The 19,459-nt window shown below is 34.1% G+C and overlaps 1 protein-coding gene across 1 annotated transcript in view; it reads right to left on the reverse strand.

The window, feature by feature from the left end:
* TRPC4 (transient receptor potential cation channel subfamily C member 4) overlaps positions 1-19,459 on the reverse strand; it is a 217,997-nt gene that overhangs the window by 139,382 nt on the left and 59,156 nt on the right. Inside the window, exon 2 of the mRNA XM_007960191.3 lies at positions 3,342-3,746. Within this exon, the coding sequence (XP_007958382.1) occupies positions 3,342-3,719 (378 nt within the window). The 5' untranslated portion in view covers positions 3,720-3,746. The remainder of the gene's footprint in view (positions 1-3,341; positions 3,747-19,459) is intronic.

Below are 19,459 nucleotides of genomic sequence, written 5' to 3' on the forward strand. Positions count from 1 at the left end.
TCAATGTCCTGCTTCAGTATCATCTACATAACAATCTTAGACCCCATTCTTAAATCCAACATTTCTAATTAACTCCTAAGTATTAATACTAACAAATAAAAAACTACGTATGTCCAATTTGGTCCCATAAGTCTTTTCTTACAGGCTTTATTTCACTTAATGGTGTTATTTTTTTCAAGGTATATACCCATCAACATTCTTCTCCTTTTTCCTTCAAGCCCTTCTCCAGCCCTCTACCCGCTAACATTTCGTATTTGCCAAATCCGGCTGATTTAACTTCATAATTTTCTGAGGATTCATTTTCATCTTTTCAATTCTGACAGCCTTTATTCATATTCCCATGATACTTTCCTTTTCTGTATTCACAATCGGACCTTAGGACTCTCGAGAAAAGGAACAGTGTCTCCTCCTCAGGGCCCAGGATGAGGCCTGGCAGAGCAGGCATCTGGAAATTGTTCTCCAGTGAAAGCCTCTAAGCGTAGACAAATTCATCTGAAATCTCAGAGCTCCCATGACCTAAGGATGCCTATGAAATCTTTTTTTTTCCCCAGAGAAATAAGATAATATGTGACAAATTTCTAAAAGAGTATATTTTGAATACACATTTCTCACATTTTAGAAACTACTAAGTGTTCTAAAAATCAGATTTGGATTTTTTTTTATTAGCACCTCTTTCTTTACTCATTTTAGGATGTTACAATTATTTTGTTCAGTTTGATATTATTGTTTTCAGGTTTTATCATTCAGCCTCAATGAGCTCAACAAAACGAATGACAACATGTCCCAGAATCTTTGGGGATACCATGAGTATGAAAATTAGGAGAATTAAAATAAAACAAAAATGGCTTTCAATGATCACAAGAATAAGGAATTACACCTTATGAGAGAAAAAAAAAGTCCTATCAAGAACATATTTGCTACTTACAACACAGTGATTTATGAAAACTGTCATTCCAAAAGATGTTGACCTTCCTTAGAAAATAAATTACCTAAGAAAATCACAAATAAACAGCCAGGTTCTAATGGGATTTGATACGACCCAAGCACTGAGGAAATCTTTGTGTGCTACGTTATGCACATTTCATGTTGCTAAAACTTCAGTTTTCATTGTGCAAGATGACAAGAATTCTGAGGGAGATTGAAATTACTCTTTCAAAATTATAAAGTTCAAACAAAATCATACAATTTTTGTTTATTCTCAGTGCCTTGACTGAAGAGGAATTCTAGAATGTACAAATAGAAAAGGAATTCTTGGCCAGTAGACTGATACAAGAGAAATCTTCCAGAAACACATGGTCTGGGAAATTTCAGACTCCTGGCAGATCACAAACCTTGACTGCCTTTTATTAATAATCACAATCCAGATCAAATGCCTGTAAGGAGCCAGGACCTACTTGTGAGGCTAGAGTTTAGTTCAGAAGTTGAACATCTTCCAACAAACACTCTCATAATAGCAGACATCTTCTACAGACACAAAATTATTCTGGTCAGTACAAATGTCATTGACTAAAGAGACACTGAAATTTATGGCCAGTGTTCTCTAGAAAATAGAACTAAGAAGGTTCTTTAGTAATAAAATCAAAAACATGTTCAATGGCAGTTTTATTCTATAGACTTGCTGCGATCTATAATGATTTACATCACAGCCAAAACATCTGTCTTATGGTTGCCTATATAGACATAAAATAAGAGAGTGTACAATATAATATCATTGCTGTTAGAAAATGCAAATACTTGAGAGGTGCAGCTGTGGAAAGAATTTCAGTACCACAAGGAGACTAAAGTAGTAGCACCTAAACTTACACAGATTAAAAACAGACTCTTACTCATTCCTGTCTGTGTTCTGTACCTCCTTAGTGGTGAAAGTCTGGTATATAACATGAAATGTGTCTTTGGATATGACTATTACCTGTCTACCCCAATCAAGGCTTGTTCACTCTTGAAAGGATACAAGAAACAGGCACATTTTCATAGCAGTAAAATTTTACCAATATAATGAGAGTAATCCACAAACAACTGTTTATGAAAGAAACAGCAAAATGCCAGCAAAGCAACAAGCAAAAAAGTATTGTTGCTGTGGGGTGTTGTTTTACCAAAGTTTTAGTTCAGGTGAGGGGAAGGGTTGAATGGGGATGAAACATAAAATGGGACCATAAAAACACAGGCTTTTCCCAGCAGACAGGGATACTCAGCTATAAAGTTCTTTTCCTAATAATGTGGCAAAAATTCTGATAAAAGTCCTCCAGGAAAGCAAGAAGAGCTTGCTTGTAAAAAAAAAAAAAAAAAAAAAAAGGCACACCTCCTAACAGTCTAGCGTTTGCAGAGACAGAGATGTGTATATTATCAAATAGGCTAGAATTTGCTAGAGCTGAAATAACATCCATTTTTTAAGATTTTACTTTAAAAGACAGATTTCTGAACCACTGCAGAATCTGCAATGTCTTTGCAATTAGTCAATTAGCCTTGATGCAAGGAAGTGATGAGTTCAGTGTGAAAGGAAAAAGGATCAAATAGATAATTCAGACACAAGGCAGTTGCAAAGGGAAGAGTCCAGACAGACAAAAACAGACTCCTTTTTCATTCCTGTCTATGATGTCTCCACTTCCTCAGTGGAAAAAGACAGAGAGATAGAAAGAAAAAAAACACACATTGTATTTATAATTGTGTGCCATTTTAGTTTATTTTCTGTTGATAACTATAAGGTATAGCTACATTTGCACCATTAGTAAATTTGATGTAGTTAAGCCCACAGTCAGAGTTCAGCTATCTCATAGTAATCCTTTTCATTTATTTCTTTAAGTCTCAATTTAAAAGAATCTACTAGAGTTTTTTAAAGGATAATATCAAAATTAGATGGTGCAACTCACTTTTGCAGTAAGCTGCAGAAGCCCAGAACAGGCAAGCAGGCTAAATAGGAAAATAAGAAACCAATTCACCCTCTGCTAGGGTAGAATGTAAGAAAATGAAAGGCAAGAGGAAAAAACACCCAGACGTACACATAAAGTTACAAGCAACCTATGTTGAGCATTACGTAGAAATGTTTCCAATTTATGAGCAGTCTACTTAGATTACTTTATTTTACTTTGGCTCTCACAATTACTTATGATTTTCCAGGGCAGGAAATGCAAGTGGATGTAACTATCATAGGACATGAAGGGTGTATTTAATAGTAGTTTTCTGTTATAATATAGTTCAGATTTTGAAGCTTATATTTCTTAAATTTTCAGGGCATTTGAAACTCTGAAAAAAAAATAGAAAAAGAAAAAACAAACAAGCAAACAAACAAACAAACAAATTCTTCTGCAGGTGAAATAAATTAAAAACTGTATTTTTGCAGGTACCTGTTTTTCTCCACTAGGTTTTTTGTGGTTCAATAACAGCTCAACAGCTCCGACGACTTCTTTTCTGATAGCATGTAATAGAGCATCTCCAACATAGACATTAAAGCTTAAGAGTAGTTCGATGAGCTCCAAGTTCTCATTTTCAATTGCAATGAGGAGAGCAGTTCTTCCGAGAGGATCAATGCAATTAATATTGATTTTAAAATAAATTTCAGCTTCCTCTAGGGATTTCTTGACACTGGCATAGTCTCCCTTTTCCACAGCATTCAAGTAGGCCTTCTCTGATGGCGAGAGTTCTGATTCTGCTCTTACTATCCTCAGAGGGATGCGATCTCTATAGGGAGCATTAACATTTCTTTTGTAATAGAACTGAGCCATGTTTCATGCCATGCTATTTCTTTGTCTCTGAAAGTAGAAACCAAAAACACAAAGATATTAGTGTTAATATGCTTTTAAAATTGTTAAGCATCATACTTCTTCTCCAACTCACAGTACTATCAATAACAACAATACCATCATTAGTAACTATGAAGAGTTAAGGTTTCTTTTTTTCTTAAACAATATAAATACTAAATAGTTGTTCAATTATGTGGCAACAAAGTCTTCTTCTAAAATAAATAAAAAGAGATTAACATTTGGTAAACTATTTAAAAAGTTACTCTGAAAGTGAATTTTATCAGAGAATGCATTTAGAGTTTTGGAAATTATTTACAAAGTTTATCATAATTATATATAGTTTTCAGACAATCACTTTGAATATCAGAGGCCATATTTTTGAGATCTCAAAACTAAATATTCAAATGTATAATTCATTGTCAATTTTTCTAATTGTGGAAATGCTATTGAGATTATGTAATACCACTGTGTTTGCAAAATATTGTTAATTTGTCATATATTCGTTTTGTTTCTTTGTTTGTTTTCTTTTTTCTTTTTTTTTTTTTTTTTTGGTAGAGACAGGGTTTTGCCATGTTGCCAGGCTGGTCTCAAACTCCTGGGCTCAAGAGATCCACCTGCCTTTACCTTTCAAACTGCCGGAATTACAGGTGTGAGCCACTGTGCCCTGCCCTCTATACTTAATGCTAGTAAGTAGTGACATCGAAGTTAATGTAAATTAACAACATTAATGTCAATAAAATATACTGAGCCCAATGAACATGATTGTATTTTTTTCTCTCTTTGAGTTCATTGAGGGGGGAAGACATGTACTAAGAATATTAATTAATCATCAAGATGAGTCTAAGCAATTCCATTTCCAAAAGAAGATTTGGAAAGGATTAAATGGTGAAAGAATTTATTATAAAAATGTTATTTTCTTAATTCTACTGCCTTTAAAAAATAACAATAAACCACAAGGCAGGAATGTATTCATTATAATTTTTTTTATTTAAAAGTTAGACTAAGGATGTAGGTGAATATGAGAAAATTAATTCCAATAAATGAAAGCTCATCATAAATTAACAAAGGTACTGGAAGTCATATTGATCTAGTATCATCCTAGTGATAGAGATTCATAGAAAAAAAGTATTACATCTTGAGTATGATTTATTTGTTGCTGTTAGTTCCTCTTGCATAGTTATTATCTAACCTATTTTATTTTTCTATGTTATTTAAATTGCATATGTTTGCTCTGTGAAATTAAAATAAATAGGGTGTTATAAGTACTTAAACATGCATATTCTTTTCAATTGATCTTTTTAACCCTAATCATTTTATGAGTAAATTAATTTGATTTGAATACTGTTTTAACCATAGATTAAACATGAAATACATTAACAAATATGATTATATTTAATAATATTTTTATTTTGGGAAATTTTACATTGTTTGCGTATTACCTCAATTTATTATTTTAATTATCAAGGAATTAATTTTTACCCTTTGACATCCAGATAATTCATCATGATTTCTAAAATATCTAGGTGTAAGAGCTACTATGAAAAACTATTATTTCATAATTGGTATTTCTCTGGCATAGTATTTTGTAAAGCTACCTTCACAAACTAAGCAAAAAGTGAGTGTTCAATATGTATTAATTTTAGATGTGTGAATTACTTGCTTGAAGGCTGATTATAACTTTAGTATTGTGAAAATGCTTTAACTCACTCTAGAATAACAGGAATAGCATTTATATTACAGAATATCAAGGAGAATTTAATATTCCTCCAATATCACTAAAACTTGAGTAAATCAAGATGAATATCAGTCTATCTATGTCATTGTATTTATCTGATCCTGCATGCCCCCATTTTTTGCATCAGTGATGCCATTACAACGTTGGCCTTGGAGAGGTGGTTGACACTGCCTTCCTTGGCACCTTTTTTCTCAGTCCCAGGTCAGAGTCTGTAACAGTGTATGGGATCAAAGCTATGACCTTAACATTGTAATTTTATCAGGACTAACATCTAAATTTTTCATAATAATAATGACTGGTATTTATATCCAATTTCAGCACTGTGCATACTCTTTATTATCTCAGTTCTTTCTTATCTATGATTCCTGGAAAAATACATGAATTTTTATTTTAGAGTTGAATTTAATTTTCCTACCAATAATATTTTTAGCTTGAGACCAGTGTTTGAATGTAGCTCATCCAAAATACAGGTTAAAATGAAAATACAGATGCACTTACACACATGCATGCACACATCCGTTCTGCATGTGAATTATGATTCAATCAAGATTTAATCAAGATTATGCTAGAGAATGAACAAACTATTTTTATTTTTTTCATTTAGTTAATTTTATTAATAATGCTACCAAATAAAGAATTTGGTAGAGAACAGCATTTTATTCCTCACTGTCAAAGTACAGAATGTCAGTGACAATAGGGATTAGTGGACAAAACAAGCTACTGGAGAACTTTGAGGACAAGGAAAGATAAAAACAAATTAAGCTTATTACTGTCTATTTCATTTAATCCAGATAACTTCCACAAATGTAAACCACAGTTCATTTTAAAAACAGTTACATTACACAAAACAAGAGACATATTTTAGTCAACACTGTAATTAAGAGATGAAGAAGGTAAGGGATATTTGCATTAGGTAATCTATTTTTCTATCCATAAGGTGATGAAATCAACACTTACCAAGGAATGGGTGAGAAGATAAGAATGAAAGCATTAGTGCTGAGAAAGGTCTTTTATTAACTTTTATGACTTCTTTCAATCTCTTGGATTTGAAGAAAGTATATAAGAATTTATGTTACGAAGTCTAGACCGATTTTAAATACATTTAAAATATAAATACATTAAATAAAATGTAAATATTTACAATTGAATCTTAAAACACTCACAGGGAGAAACACACACACACACACAAACACACACACACCAAGAAGAAAGAGAGAGAGAGAATTTTGATGTCTAAAACCTTAACATAAGAGAGGAAGGAAGATCATATAATTTTTTAGCACATAGGCTTGTACTTGATTACTTGAGATGCAGGGATACTAACTGGAGGACAAAAAAATCAAGTTTAACATTTTAAAACTGTGCTACATAAATGCAATAGCAAGTGGCAGGTGCTGATAAGGCTGATGGAATCTCTGAGCTGACACACTTAACAGCTATGGAATTGCTACTGGATAGAAAGGCTGTTAAAGAACTGGAGACCCACTATTGCAAATATGTTGACCTATAATGTCAAAATAAAACATTGTTCCTGGTCCTCCACTTTTAGAGTTAACTTTGGAGGGGAAATGATTTCTCCCCCCAAGAGACTCCAGAATTTTAAGAATCTTTTCATTTCAATGTCTCCTGTATAACACCAGACGTGAAATGACTGATGGGTCAAATTATATTTAGAAGATTTGGAAGAGATGAGGAGTGATGGGGAAATAACTCAACTTCTGAGATGTGACTTTTTACATAAACTAAAAATTATTTCCCCTAAATGTGTTGAGGATTAAAAAGAAACAAGAATGTAGAGAGAGCTATGACTTGACATTGATCCAAAGAGAAATTAAAATTGTCACTAAATACGAAAACTACAGTTCTCTAAGCAACAAAGATATACAACCAGAAATTTTAGATATTTACATGTATCTGAAGGCACATTGCCTGAAGGATAAGTTTAGTTATATAGTGGAAAGAACAATGAATTTGAATTCCAAAGAACACAAAAGAAAGGGGTATTTAATATGGAGAGATCTCCATTCTTTAGTATATATTACTAAAGGGGAAATGAATTTCCCCAAACAACATTTTCTTTTCTTTCCTAGTTGACTGTGAGAAGATACATGTTTACAGGTGTGATCTCGTGACACAGTAAGAAACTACTCGTATTTGTTATTAAGATACTATCACACATATGTAAGTTGCATTTGTACTCTGTCTGGAATCTGATACGAAATAACTTTTTCCTAAATAGTGCATTCACACTCAATCCAATTAGAATTTTTTCTTGATATTATTCTAACACATTATCTCAATAATCTTTCACATAACATATACTCCACATAAAAGCATAATGGTCTGATTTTTGCTATCACTCTGAATTCCAGATCCTTTTCTAATTTCCTTAGGCAAGAAACAATACATACGTTTCAGTAGCTGCAAGAGTTACATAAAAAATATTGCATACTGACTGAAATGTTTTGTGACTTAGTCCAGTCAAAAATTACCACGAATTTTATTCTTGCTTTGATGATGTCAAAGTGCAATGAACTAAATTTCTCTGAAAAGTTGTAGGGACATTTCTGTAAACCATGAAGATAAGGTTACGCTACTCAACAACAACAACAAAAACTACTTTACTAAAATATGTTGATATTTTATCCTAGGATTTTAAAGATGAAAATCAAGATTATACTCATTTTCAAAATTCAAGCCCCTTGGATTTAACAAGTAAGACATGAAAAACTAAACGCTATCTCCACTGTAATTTCCTTTTAATTTTATTTTCTCATCTTCTTTGCGATGGTATATTCCCATTTTTAAAACACATATCGAGGGGAATGGTATAGGCAGGGCAAACGATGTTATTTCGCTGGATTTTATCCCTCATGAGATTTAGAAAACATATATTTTAGAAAATAATGTGTAATAGTCAAAGTTTGAAACTCCACCCTGAGAGTTAGAAAATACACAACAATCTATTACTCTTTCCCTCTGATTTCAAAGGAAAAGATGCTCTTTTCTCATTCCAGCTGCTAATCTTGTTGTCTGAACTTCCATCCATTCCCATTTCTCTAATACTTCACATCAACCATCACCCTCTTTCATACATGAAGCCTCTTTCTGCAAACCTTCTTCCCTTCACATCACAAATCTACTTAATTCTCATTATTTTTAAATTGTAATAATCTTTGGTAATTCTCTGTCCTGGCTCAGATTTTCTTTATTTTATAAACTTTAAGCTCATCGTCCATTCATTCATTTATTCTCTCTAATATGTTGTTTATCCTCATCATGAATAAATTTTATTTTTCTTAATCATGTCCTTCTAGTTGCCAAATACATTTGGCTCTTTTCAAGCCTTATGAGTTTTCAGTAGCTTCTAGTGACACGTCTGCTGAAATGAAACTGGTCTTGCCTTGGGCTCTGTGCCACCCTTCCTAATGCTCCACCTTCTACCTCAACATGACCCTTCTCTCAGTGGTTTCCATGGACTCCTTTTCTTCTGTCTAAAGCTGAAATATTGATATGACAAGGGTCCTGCTTGTGGCTCTTTCCTTCATCTATCACTCTCCCTATTCTTATCATCACTTGCTGTTTAAAATGTTCCGTGAAAAACACACATATGTTTTAAAATATCCTATAAAATCTATGTTGCCAGACCACATGTCTCCCTTAAGATCTGGACTTCTGCTATCCAAGATGGTAGCCATTAGTCACATGTACCTATTTAAATGTAAATTAGCTATAGTTAAATAATATTAAGAATCATTTCTATATCTTATTGGGCAGATTTCAACTACTCAGTAGCATTCCCTCACTACAGAGTTGATGTACTTTATCTCTTCATCATCTTTTACATAGGCTACAGCAATATCTTTCCAAATGATCTTACTGATTTTAGTCTTGCATACTTCCTGTTTATTCTCCACAATGCCACATACCTAATCTTTCTAAGATGCAAATCTAATCAAATCACTTTCTCACTTATAGTCTCTAAAAGGCTGATAGCCATTCACAGGTAAAACACAAACTTATTACGGAATACTGATTCCTCCATGATCTGGCTTCCACGACTGTCCCAGGCAAGCTTATTTTACACTGCCCAAAATACCAAACTACTTGGCTACTATAACTCTAAGCCTCTTATACTGCTCTTTATAGTTTTAGTGCCTTTCCTTCCCTTGAGCACTCAGCAACTCCTGCCGGCTTTTAAAACCTTTCTGAAGCATCATAGCCTCTGAAGACGTTTCTTTTCTTCCTCTCAAGGCACAGTTACATAGTCGTTTTTATGCATCTTTATAAACCCTGTGGATCTCTTAGATTTAGAACATTTCTTACTGGTGTATATATAAGAGATTGCGACGTAAACACTTCTGCATCAGCATTCAAAATTTGTTGGTGAATCAATGAATGAATGATTATACTCAGAGTTATTACTCTGCCACTTTAGATTAAATAAATAGGGTCAAATTGTCGTAATCACTTGCCTAAAATTGTTTTAGCAATTCCAGTCAATAACTGTTAAGCTATCAAATCACCTATGCAAAATACTTTCTTTTTCTTAACCTATTTTTCTTTTCTGCACATCTTTACTCCTAAGCTTTTGGCAGCTGTATAAGGAAACATAACTGTAATGTATAAATCAACACATGGCTAGCTCATGGTTCAGGAACATGTTTCTCACCTCTACTGCCTAAAATCTTCAGAATGGCACAAGACTTTAGTAATTTGCTGACGTTTACAGGGGAATATAAGCACAGAGGGAAAAAATCAAGACATCTTAGAAAGCAATTTGAGTATCTTATAATAGAAGAAGTAGAATTGGTGTATCAGATAACAGGAGAATAAAACATGTATATTTATCTCTACAAAATTATAAAAAAGGATAAAAACTTAGGAATAAGAAAACATCAAGAAGGAATAATCACAGATGCTGGTAGAACAACACTAGAATTAACCAGTGAACTGGTCATGAAACTATCTCAGTTTGTAAAAACAAAAATTAATAGAAATAGAGAATAGAAACACAAGGGCCAACATCTATAACATAGTAGTTGTAGAAAGTGAAAATGAAATAATAGAGTATGAGGACTATTTTTATGAGTAACAACCAACAACTTTAATAGTTATTAAAAGATGCGTAAGACATCAGAAAGAATTCATAGTGTCACAATGGACATGGAAGAACGATTCCCTTAGGGACAGAAAATATTCTAAAGGAGGAGAGAAAATAGCATATCCCCCATGAGACTGCAACCTCACAACCTATTAATAGCTATGTCAACATTAATTAGTTGTTTATTCCCTAAAAATTTTGCTCAGAAAGATAAGATTGTAAACCGATAACCACTATTTACATATAAATAATCACTATTTACATCAATAAATTTCTGCATGTCTGTTTCGCTGAGATAATATTTTGCCTACGTGGGCAAGCAGCTCCCTTACTAAGTAAGGTTACTCATCAAGACTCTCTTCAGAAGTCTCTTTTTGCTAAATCCACCAATCATAAACTATTAGGTCACAAAAATTGCCTCATCCTAATCATTTTCCCACCTTGAAAGATCAACCTGAAAGCAACTGAGCCCAGGCTAGAAAACTCTGTATATTACCCTGTCCCCTTTGGTGACATGGTAAAATTCAGTCCAGGTGACACTCTTCTTTACTGTTGTGAGTTCTAATGAACTTAGCTTTGCTTTAGCAGAAGTTTGTATGGTGACATTTTTGGGGAGTTCAATATATAAAGAATCATGTTGACATCATACCTCTTAACAGTAAATTTGGAGGCAATAATATAAAGAGGTTTGCTTTAAAAATAGGGAAGAAAAAACAGAAGCTGTAATTTTATATCTTATTACAATTACTTAAATGCAGGAAGGAATAAAATTAGTTTTCTGCATATGACCTCAGATCTTTACTCAAAGATCGTGTTTGGACATAGAAGTACACTATAAGGAAAATATAAAGATGAAACAGTCCTGGCACCGTGGCTCATGCCTGTAATCCCAGCACTTTGAGAGGTGTAGGTGGGCAGATAACAAGGTCAGGAGTTCAAGACCAGCCTGGCCAACATAGTGAAACCCTGTCTCTACTAAAAATACAAAAAAAATTAGCCAGGCATAGTGGTGTGCACCTGTACTCCCAGCTACTTGGGAGGCTGAGGCAGGAGAATCGCTTGAACCCAGGAGGTGGAGGTTGCAGTGAGCCGAGATCATGCCATTACACTGCAGCCTGGGCAACACAGCAAGACTTTGCCTCAATTTTTTAAAAAAGGATAAAACAAAAAAGTTTTCTGTTATTTAAATAGTTGAGATTTTTTTTTTTTGTCTATTTTGCTCACTGAAATGTACATGGTGCTCAGATGTACATGGTGCTCAAATGTACATGGTGCTCAGGTAGTGGAGTAAAATGCTTAATGAACATATCTGTATGTCAAGATTTGTGTTTGAAACATTGGCAATACCATGGTGAATGAGTACCAATGACCTGTACTCATAGAGTTTATGATCCAGTGGAAGGAACCCATGAAAATTAGCAAACATAGTAATTATAAGTTTCTATAAATCCTATAAGGAAACCATGTTTTAAGATGAGATGGAGAAATTTGCAGGAGGAGAAGAGATGAAGAGCTGCATGAGGTCAGATGAACAGGGATAGCCTCCCTGAAACATGGGAAATGACAAAATGCTAGCTATGTGAAAAGGTGCAGAAAAAATCATGATGTTAAAGGAACGAAAAAACTTTGAGGCAAGAGGAACAGGATGCATTCTAGGGAATGACAGAGGGCCAGTTGGCAGGAGTGCGATGACTAAGGGAAAAAGCGGAAGAGATGAGTCTGCAGAACTAGACTGTAGCCAAAGGATTCAGGATAAGGACTTTGAAATTTATTCTAGGCATAGTAGGAAGTTACAGAAGGGCTTTGTGTGAAGAGAATAACATAATCTGATCTCTGATTTTAAAGATCACTCTCACTGCTGATTGATTCGGAATTATACAAGCATGGAAGCTAAGAGACCATCTGCCAATAAAGCAGTGAGTTTCATCAAGGGTTTACAAGGAAAGTGGACACATTAATATATTAACCCCTAAGATTAAGAGGCCATAATGATAGACTCTGATGCTAGCACAATATTCATGGGAATTTAAATGTCACATTTTTTAGTTTATTGATGTTTTTTATTAGTGCTCTGATTTAACATATTTTGAGTAATCTTGCCCTAATCCTTATTTTCCCTAGCCCCTATTATTTGGCATAATTTGTAGAATTTGAAATTTTTTAGGAATATATTTAGATGCATATAAAATGTAAAAACAAGAACACATGCATAAATGTTATTACTACATTAGAAACACTTGTACTTCTCTTACTGTGTTAAAGACTCACTACTTGCCTTGTTTACAATGAAAGCATAACTTGTCATAAGAAAAACAATATTAAGAAGAAATGTGGGTGAGGGTCGTAATACATTTTACAAATAAGCATTAACAAGATTAGACAAAGAAAGGAAAATAACCTGTTTCACAAATGACTTATTTAACAGCAAAATATGTTCAGTGTGTCCCACCACAATCAGATCCTGTGGCCTGTAACTGACCTCTGGTTTCTAAATTTGTGTGTGCGTGTGTGTGTGTGTGTACGTGGATGTGCAAACAAAAAAAAGATAGAATGCTTAAACTTGGATGCATATATAGAAGTTTTGATAAATACATGATCCTTCTATTTTTTTAAAAAATCACTTATACCTATTAGGAGATTATCGCAAACATATGAAAAGAAACTAGGCATTGCTGTTGTTTTTACTGTTGTTGCAGTGGTGGCGGTAGTGTTGTGTGTCTGTGTGAGGGAAAAAGCCAGAGGCAGAGGGAACTGGACACAAACTGCAGAGTAATGTATTAACAGGAAGTATGACAAATTAAGAGTCAGGAATGGAAAAATAATAAGTGACATTGAGACATCTGGCTAGAAGTTTTGAAAATAATATTTTGTAGCACCATGAGAATGTTTTCTAAATAGATTTTAAAGTTAAATATTAAAGCACATAAAATGATAGGAAAATATAAATAAATATTAGTCTATCCTTTTGATGGAGAAGAGTTTTCCTAAGTAAAAACAGTGGAGAAATGACTTTGTAGAAGACACCCTATGCATACACAGCATTTAAACATTCTTAGTACTACAATCTAACACACAAAATTAAAACACAAAATAGCTAGGGAAATTATTCAAAATACATATGACAAAAAGAGTTTATTAAGTAGAAAAGAAAATCCACTAAGGTTCAAAGAGCATAATGAACAGTCCCCTCAGAGAAAAGAAAATATAAGTAGAAAATGTTTGACAAAGCATTCAACTTTGCTGACCTCTAAAAGCTCAGAAATCTACCAATAAGATAAAAGTTATTGTGTGCCAAATGTGATCAGATTACAGACAAAAGAAAACCCAATACTAGAAATGATGCTGTTAAAGAATTTCTTCATAAATTTCTGGTGGTGGTTTAAACTGAAGGGAAATTGGAAATATGTATATCACTCTTTTGAAAGGTTCAAGTTGTTTATCCTAGGAATACCTCCTTCCAGGAACCTATACTAGAGTTGTCTGGTAAAAGGAAGGTAATATATGCATAAAACTAAACACAACTTTGCTATTAATTGTTGGGAAAAAATAGAGAGACTCAAAAGATAATAATGGTCAAGTAGTTCATGAAGTTCTGCATATTTATTTAACAAAAATGTTCAGGTATTAAAATAATGTGTGTTGCATTTTACAGTCACAGGAAAACAGTGATACTATGATAAGCAGTAGCCACGGTTAAAATTTTAAACTAAGAATGCATCTGTAACAATGAAAAAACTTACACTAAAAAGGAAGTAACTACAGTTATAACTAAGAAAGGTTACATATGGGTAATTGGCTATTTTTGTTGTTTAATAATGAGAACATAATACATCTTGATAAAACTAAACATTCATCACAAAATAAAAGTTTATTTTGTTAAAAGGAACAATCATCTGTCCTTAATAGCTAGCAAGTCTCTCCGATTTAAAAGGCATTTCACTTGTTTTTGATGACTTCGAAAGCTAACACCAAGACCAGTAGGTAGAAATTATGAAGAAAAGGTTGCTTCTCAACAAAAGGTGAACTTTTCATACTATACTAAGACTTGTGTAAAAATTAAATACTTTATCTCAGAGGCCAGGAGACTCCCTGTTTCTGGCAGTATTCAAACATAGAAGTGACAACTTGAAAGGAATGTGGTAGAGAGGATTCAATAACCAGATGGGTAGCTAAACTGGATAATCTTCAGTGAATATTAACACTGTGATCCTATTCGTCTCTGCTTTTGTCATTGTCTTTGCCAACAAACCATGTGACTTTGAACACATAACTAACATTGTCACTCTTGTATTTCTCCATTAGTTATATTAAATGATCTCCACACTTCAATCAAGCCACAACTTTTTACTCAATTAAAAAAAATACTAGTGTTCTGCTTTGATACATGATTTTCCTGACTTTGTGTTCCATCAGTATATACCATGAGGTTTTCAAAGAAACTATTTCCGGAATACTGTAACTGTTCAGATAAACACAACTAAGAGACATAGTTTCAAATGTATTTATTTTATGATAACTAAAAAAAGAAAGTTTTGAACATCATACAGTTAGAATTTTCTATGGTAGCTCTCAGTCTAAGCATGTTTTATACGATGCAATTAATTTGGCTATTTTTTACTTCTAAAAATAACTACTTTTATATAAAATATAATCTTTCTTTAGATAATATATATATTTTAAAATAATTAAACATATATATGCTCAATTAAGCTGGATTTAGAATTTCTTATTAGGAATACAGTTTTACAAATTCACACGTGTATTTTTCTTTGTTATAAAATAAATTCATCAAAAATGGTTTGTTCTGGAATATTCTGTGTTGGATCAGGATGATTTTGCAGGCTGAGGATATAAAGTCACATAAAACACAATCCCAACAGGTAAATGTTGTTGCGTATGTAAATTATACCTCAAATAAAGCTGTTAAGACAACCCCCACCACCAAACCCTGAGCAAAGAGAGGACATTATGAAGTGGAGGAGGAGCCTTGTTGACAGTCAATGGTAAATACCTTGTGGCAAGGTCTGCAGTTTAGACATGAGCAACGTTTTTGGAGGAATCAGAGGAGAAAGCAGCAAGCTCTACCTGGGGGGAAGAAATGCTTGCTGGAGGAGGTGGACTTCACCTAAGTATTTTACTATAAGCAGATATTTTCCCAATGACTATATGGAAGCAAGGATTTCTGGGAGGAGGAAGCAGTATTCTTCAAGTAATGGAGATGCAAAAGAGATTCCCATTTTATGTTAGTTTCTGCTCCTAAAATAACTGCTTTTTTTTCATAACCAGTCCTACCATTACACAACTTTACTGCTGTATCTTTTCAAAATGTTTGTTACCTCATCTAATCCTCTTCTAATATACTTAGTGACTCTTATTATTTTCTACCAAATGGTGAACTTTCTAGTGATTATAGACATTTGGGAATATGACAGCACTATTCAAAGTCACAGGAGAAGGTAATACGTTTCTGTGACTCAGATAAGTTTAACAACTCCCTCAAGGTCACACACTTACTAAATGTTGCATCCCGAAGGTGCAGCAAAATATTAGCAATGAAAATGCTGATGGTTTCAGTGAGGAATCAGAGTCAGATGTGGTAAAAACCTTCAGGCTAAACTCGACCCCACATTTCCTGACAGTTTTTGGTCATGGGAGGCAGGAGCAAAAGTTCTAACAGAGATGCTCCTGAATGAGGCCGGTCTCAGAATTTTGTTCTTGCCTTTATTGCTTAAATAACCAGAGTTTAAGACTCAACTTTAACTTCAGGCACGTGTAACAAGAACAACAAAATAACAACAGCAACAACAACAACAAAAATTCCAGAAATCTTACTATGTCAAGCACTGTTCTAAGTTTTACCTGCATGAACTCAATGAATCTTCAGGAAAACCTTGTGGGGTAAGTGCTATTATTAGTGTCCCAAGCAAAGAATACAGAGGTTAATTTATTTGATGAAGGTCGTGTGGGCTTTATAAATATGTTCCCTACCTACCCTGTATTACACATTTAGACTTTTATTCTGTTACTGAATGGTCATTCAGTTTCCCAGTGGCTGGGTTTTCATCATGTTCTGCAATTCTCTACTGATGGGATTTACCCAAGCAGTGGCTCTTCTGATTCTGAACCTGTTTTCTCATTACCAGCTCTCAGGGAGTTCTTTTAAGTCCTCACCAATACTCCTGGAGCTCTCCTAAATATTAGTACCTCAGATCTGAAGCTTCTTTGAAAATTGAATCCTGGCTGCAGTGTTGATCTGTAACACTCAAGGTAATGGAGTTAGCCCTATTTGTCACAGTCCCATTGGCTCTTCTCCTCATTAAGGAATATTTCCAGGCTCATAATTGTCTGCTCACTTGTGTCTAAAAGAGACTTAAGGGCTGGATCAGTGGCTCATTCCTGTAATCCCAGTACTTTTAGAGGCCAAGGCAAGAGGATTCCTTGAATCTGGGAGTTCAAGACCAGTCTGGACAACATAGCAAAACTCGTCTCTACAAAATAATAATAATAATAAAAAATAAGAATTAGCTGGGTATGGTGGCTCATGCTTGTAATCCCAGCACTTCAAGAGACTGACACAGGAGGACTGCTTTAGCCCAGGAGGTCCAGACTGCAGTAAGCTGTGATCGTACCACTATACTCCAGCTTGGGTGACAGAGCAAGCCTCTGTCTTAAAAATGAAATTAATTAAAAATAAAAATAAAAATAAAATAAACTCATGGCATGTTAGAGGTATCTAATCTGTTTTCACCCCAACTCCCCAGTTACAGACAGTGAACGAATCTAGTTCAACTGACTATGGATGCAACTAAGAAATGGTAGCATAATGTATTCCTCTGCTCATATGAGGTGTTGCAATGATAAATAATTAAATGTTTCATTCCCAGTGATAAATTAAAACCAGGAGGTTTAAACTCGGTGGGATTGTTCTGCATAACAATTCTCACTCTCTTTGCTGTTCTCTGAATAGCAATTCAGACTAAGTATTTAACATCCTGAAAACAGTAGCAAAAAAGTAGAAGGTATAAATATTATAAAAGGCAATTCTTTCCTTTTGTCTTGAACTTTTAATTTTTTCCTCAATCTTCTCATGTCCTTCGAATTTACCAGTCAAGTTTATTTCTACACTGAACTCAAACATCAATTATGCAAATCAAAAGCAACTTTAAAGAATTAGAATGCTTAGAATACTCTTTATAAAGGTTCATTATGCACAAGGAATTTGTCATCTCTTAAATACCTCCAACAAATGTAGTAATTACCATAGCAACTTAAAAGACTAGACTTTTTGGGCAAAGGAATTTTGACAGGTTATTCGGTTATTTTCCAAGTTTATGATGGATTGCTGTCCAGAGAATTTTGTTATTCTGTGCAGTCATCAACCCTATGACATTGTGATCATTTTTTAATGACATAAAGCTATATTATGACATTTAAATACTCCTCCCACAGGTTTATTTCTTTAGTATATTGGCACTTAGATAGTTAAGACTACATTTAAAGCAGTTTTTATCAGCAGGCATGTTAGCATTTTTTTTAATTCAATTACCTCTATGCCTTGGGGTGTTTAGCAGATATGATAGGATTATTCACATAAATAGCATAGTGTATTTTCCATCGAATATTCATTTAAGGTTTAACTAAATGAAACTAGTGTCCTTTAATTCAAGTTTCCTCTTATTCTAGAAGTTGGCGTAAACTAATTTAAAATATTGATTTAAGAAATAAGAAAGAGCTATGAACTACATAGTTGAATGATCCTTTCTCACTCTGGCTTCTAGACCTCGGCTATTTCTCTGCTTCCAGAATCCAGCTGCCTTCAGAAAAATTGAGAAATTAAATTACCCAAATATACTCTAACAGTTATTACCCTACACCACCTCAGAAAAAATAATTTATTAACTTCATAAACAATTACTGCCTCATGGCCGGGCGTGGTGGCCTCACGCCTGTAATCCCAGCACTTTGGGAGGCCGAGGCGGGCAGATCACGAGGTCAGGGGATCGAGACCATCCTGGCCAACATGGTGAAACCCCGTCTCTATTAAAAATACAAAAAATTAGCCGGGCGTGGTGGTGGGCGCCTGTAATCCCAGCTATTCAGGAGACTGAGGCAGGAGAATGGTGTGAACCTGGGAGGCGGAGCTTGCAGTGAGCGAAGATAGTGCCACTGCACTCCAGCCTCCTGTCTCAAAAAAAAAAAAAAGAGCAATGTGTTAAATGGACCATGGAGCTTGTGTCCCAGAAGACACAAAACAAACACTATTTTATTTTAAAAGCTCTGACCTTTTGACTCCTGCAATTCTGGAAGTTCAGGGGTTGAATTAACCCTAAGTTTACTGCCAACACATTGTAATCTAAAAACTAAATGCACAGCCCATAAGGGTTCGATCAGAAGACTTCAGATGATTTTACACTACATAAGGATAAAAGACTAATTGTTTACCATTCCTAGCATCAAAACTGACAATGAAAAAATGTGTTGGTTTTTGGAGCCAAAATGATTGTGTTTTTGTAAACTTCAGCTACTTAGCCTCAGGCTAGTCATTTCCTCTGAGTCTCTCTCTGTGTCAAAGTAGATAATTATGACCATAGGCAGGGTTGCTGAAGTGCAAATGCGATATAATGTATACAAAGTGGCTAATCTGTAGGTATTCAATCAATGGTGATACCTTCATCGCATCTCACTGCATTTCTAGATGTAAGTGCATATAAATAATTTGTAAAAATGTTGTTTAAATCAAGTGGTTTCGACAAATGTCAACTGGCACATATTCTGTGGCAGATATAATTAAAACGTAATGATTACTGCCAGTGTTATTTATTTATTTAGAGATGGGTCTCGCTATGTTGCCCAGGCTAGAGTGCAGTGACTACTCACATGATT

Source organism: Chlorocebus sabaeus, chromosome 3 (genome assembly GCF_047675955.1).
Source record: "Chlorocebus sabaeus isolate Y175 chromosome 3, mChlSab1.0.hap1, whole genome shotgun sequence".
Classification (NCBI taxonomy): domain Eukaryota; kingdom Metazoa; phylum Chordata; class Mammalia; order Primates; family Cercopithecidae; genus Chlorocebus; species Chlorocebus sabaeus.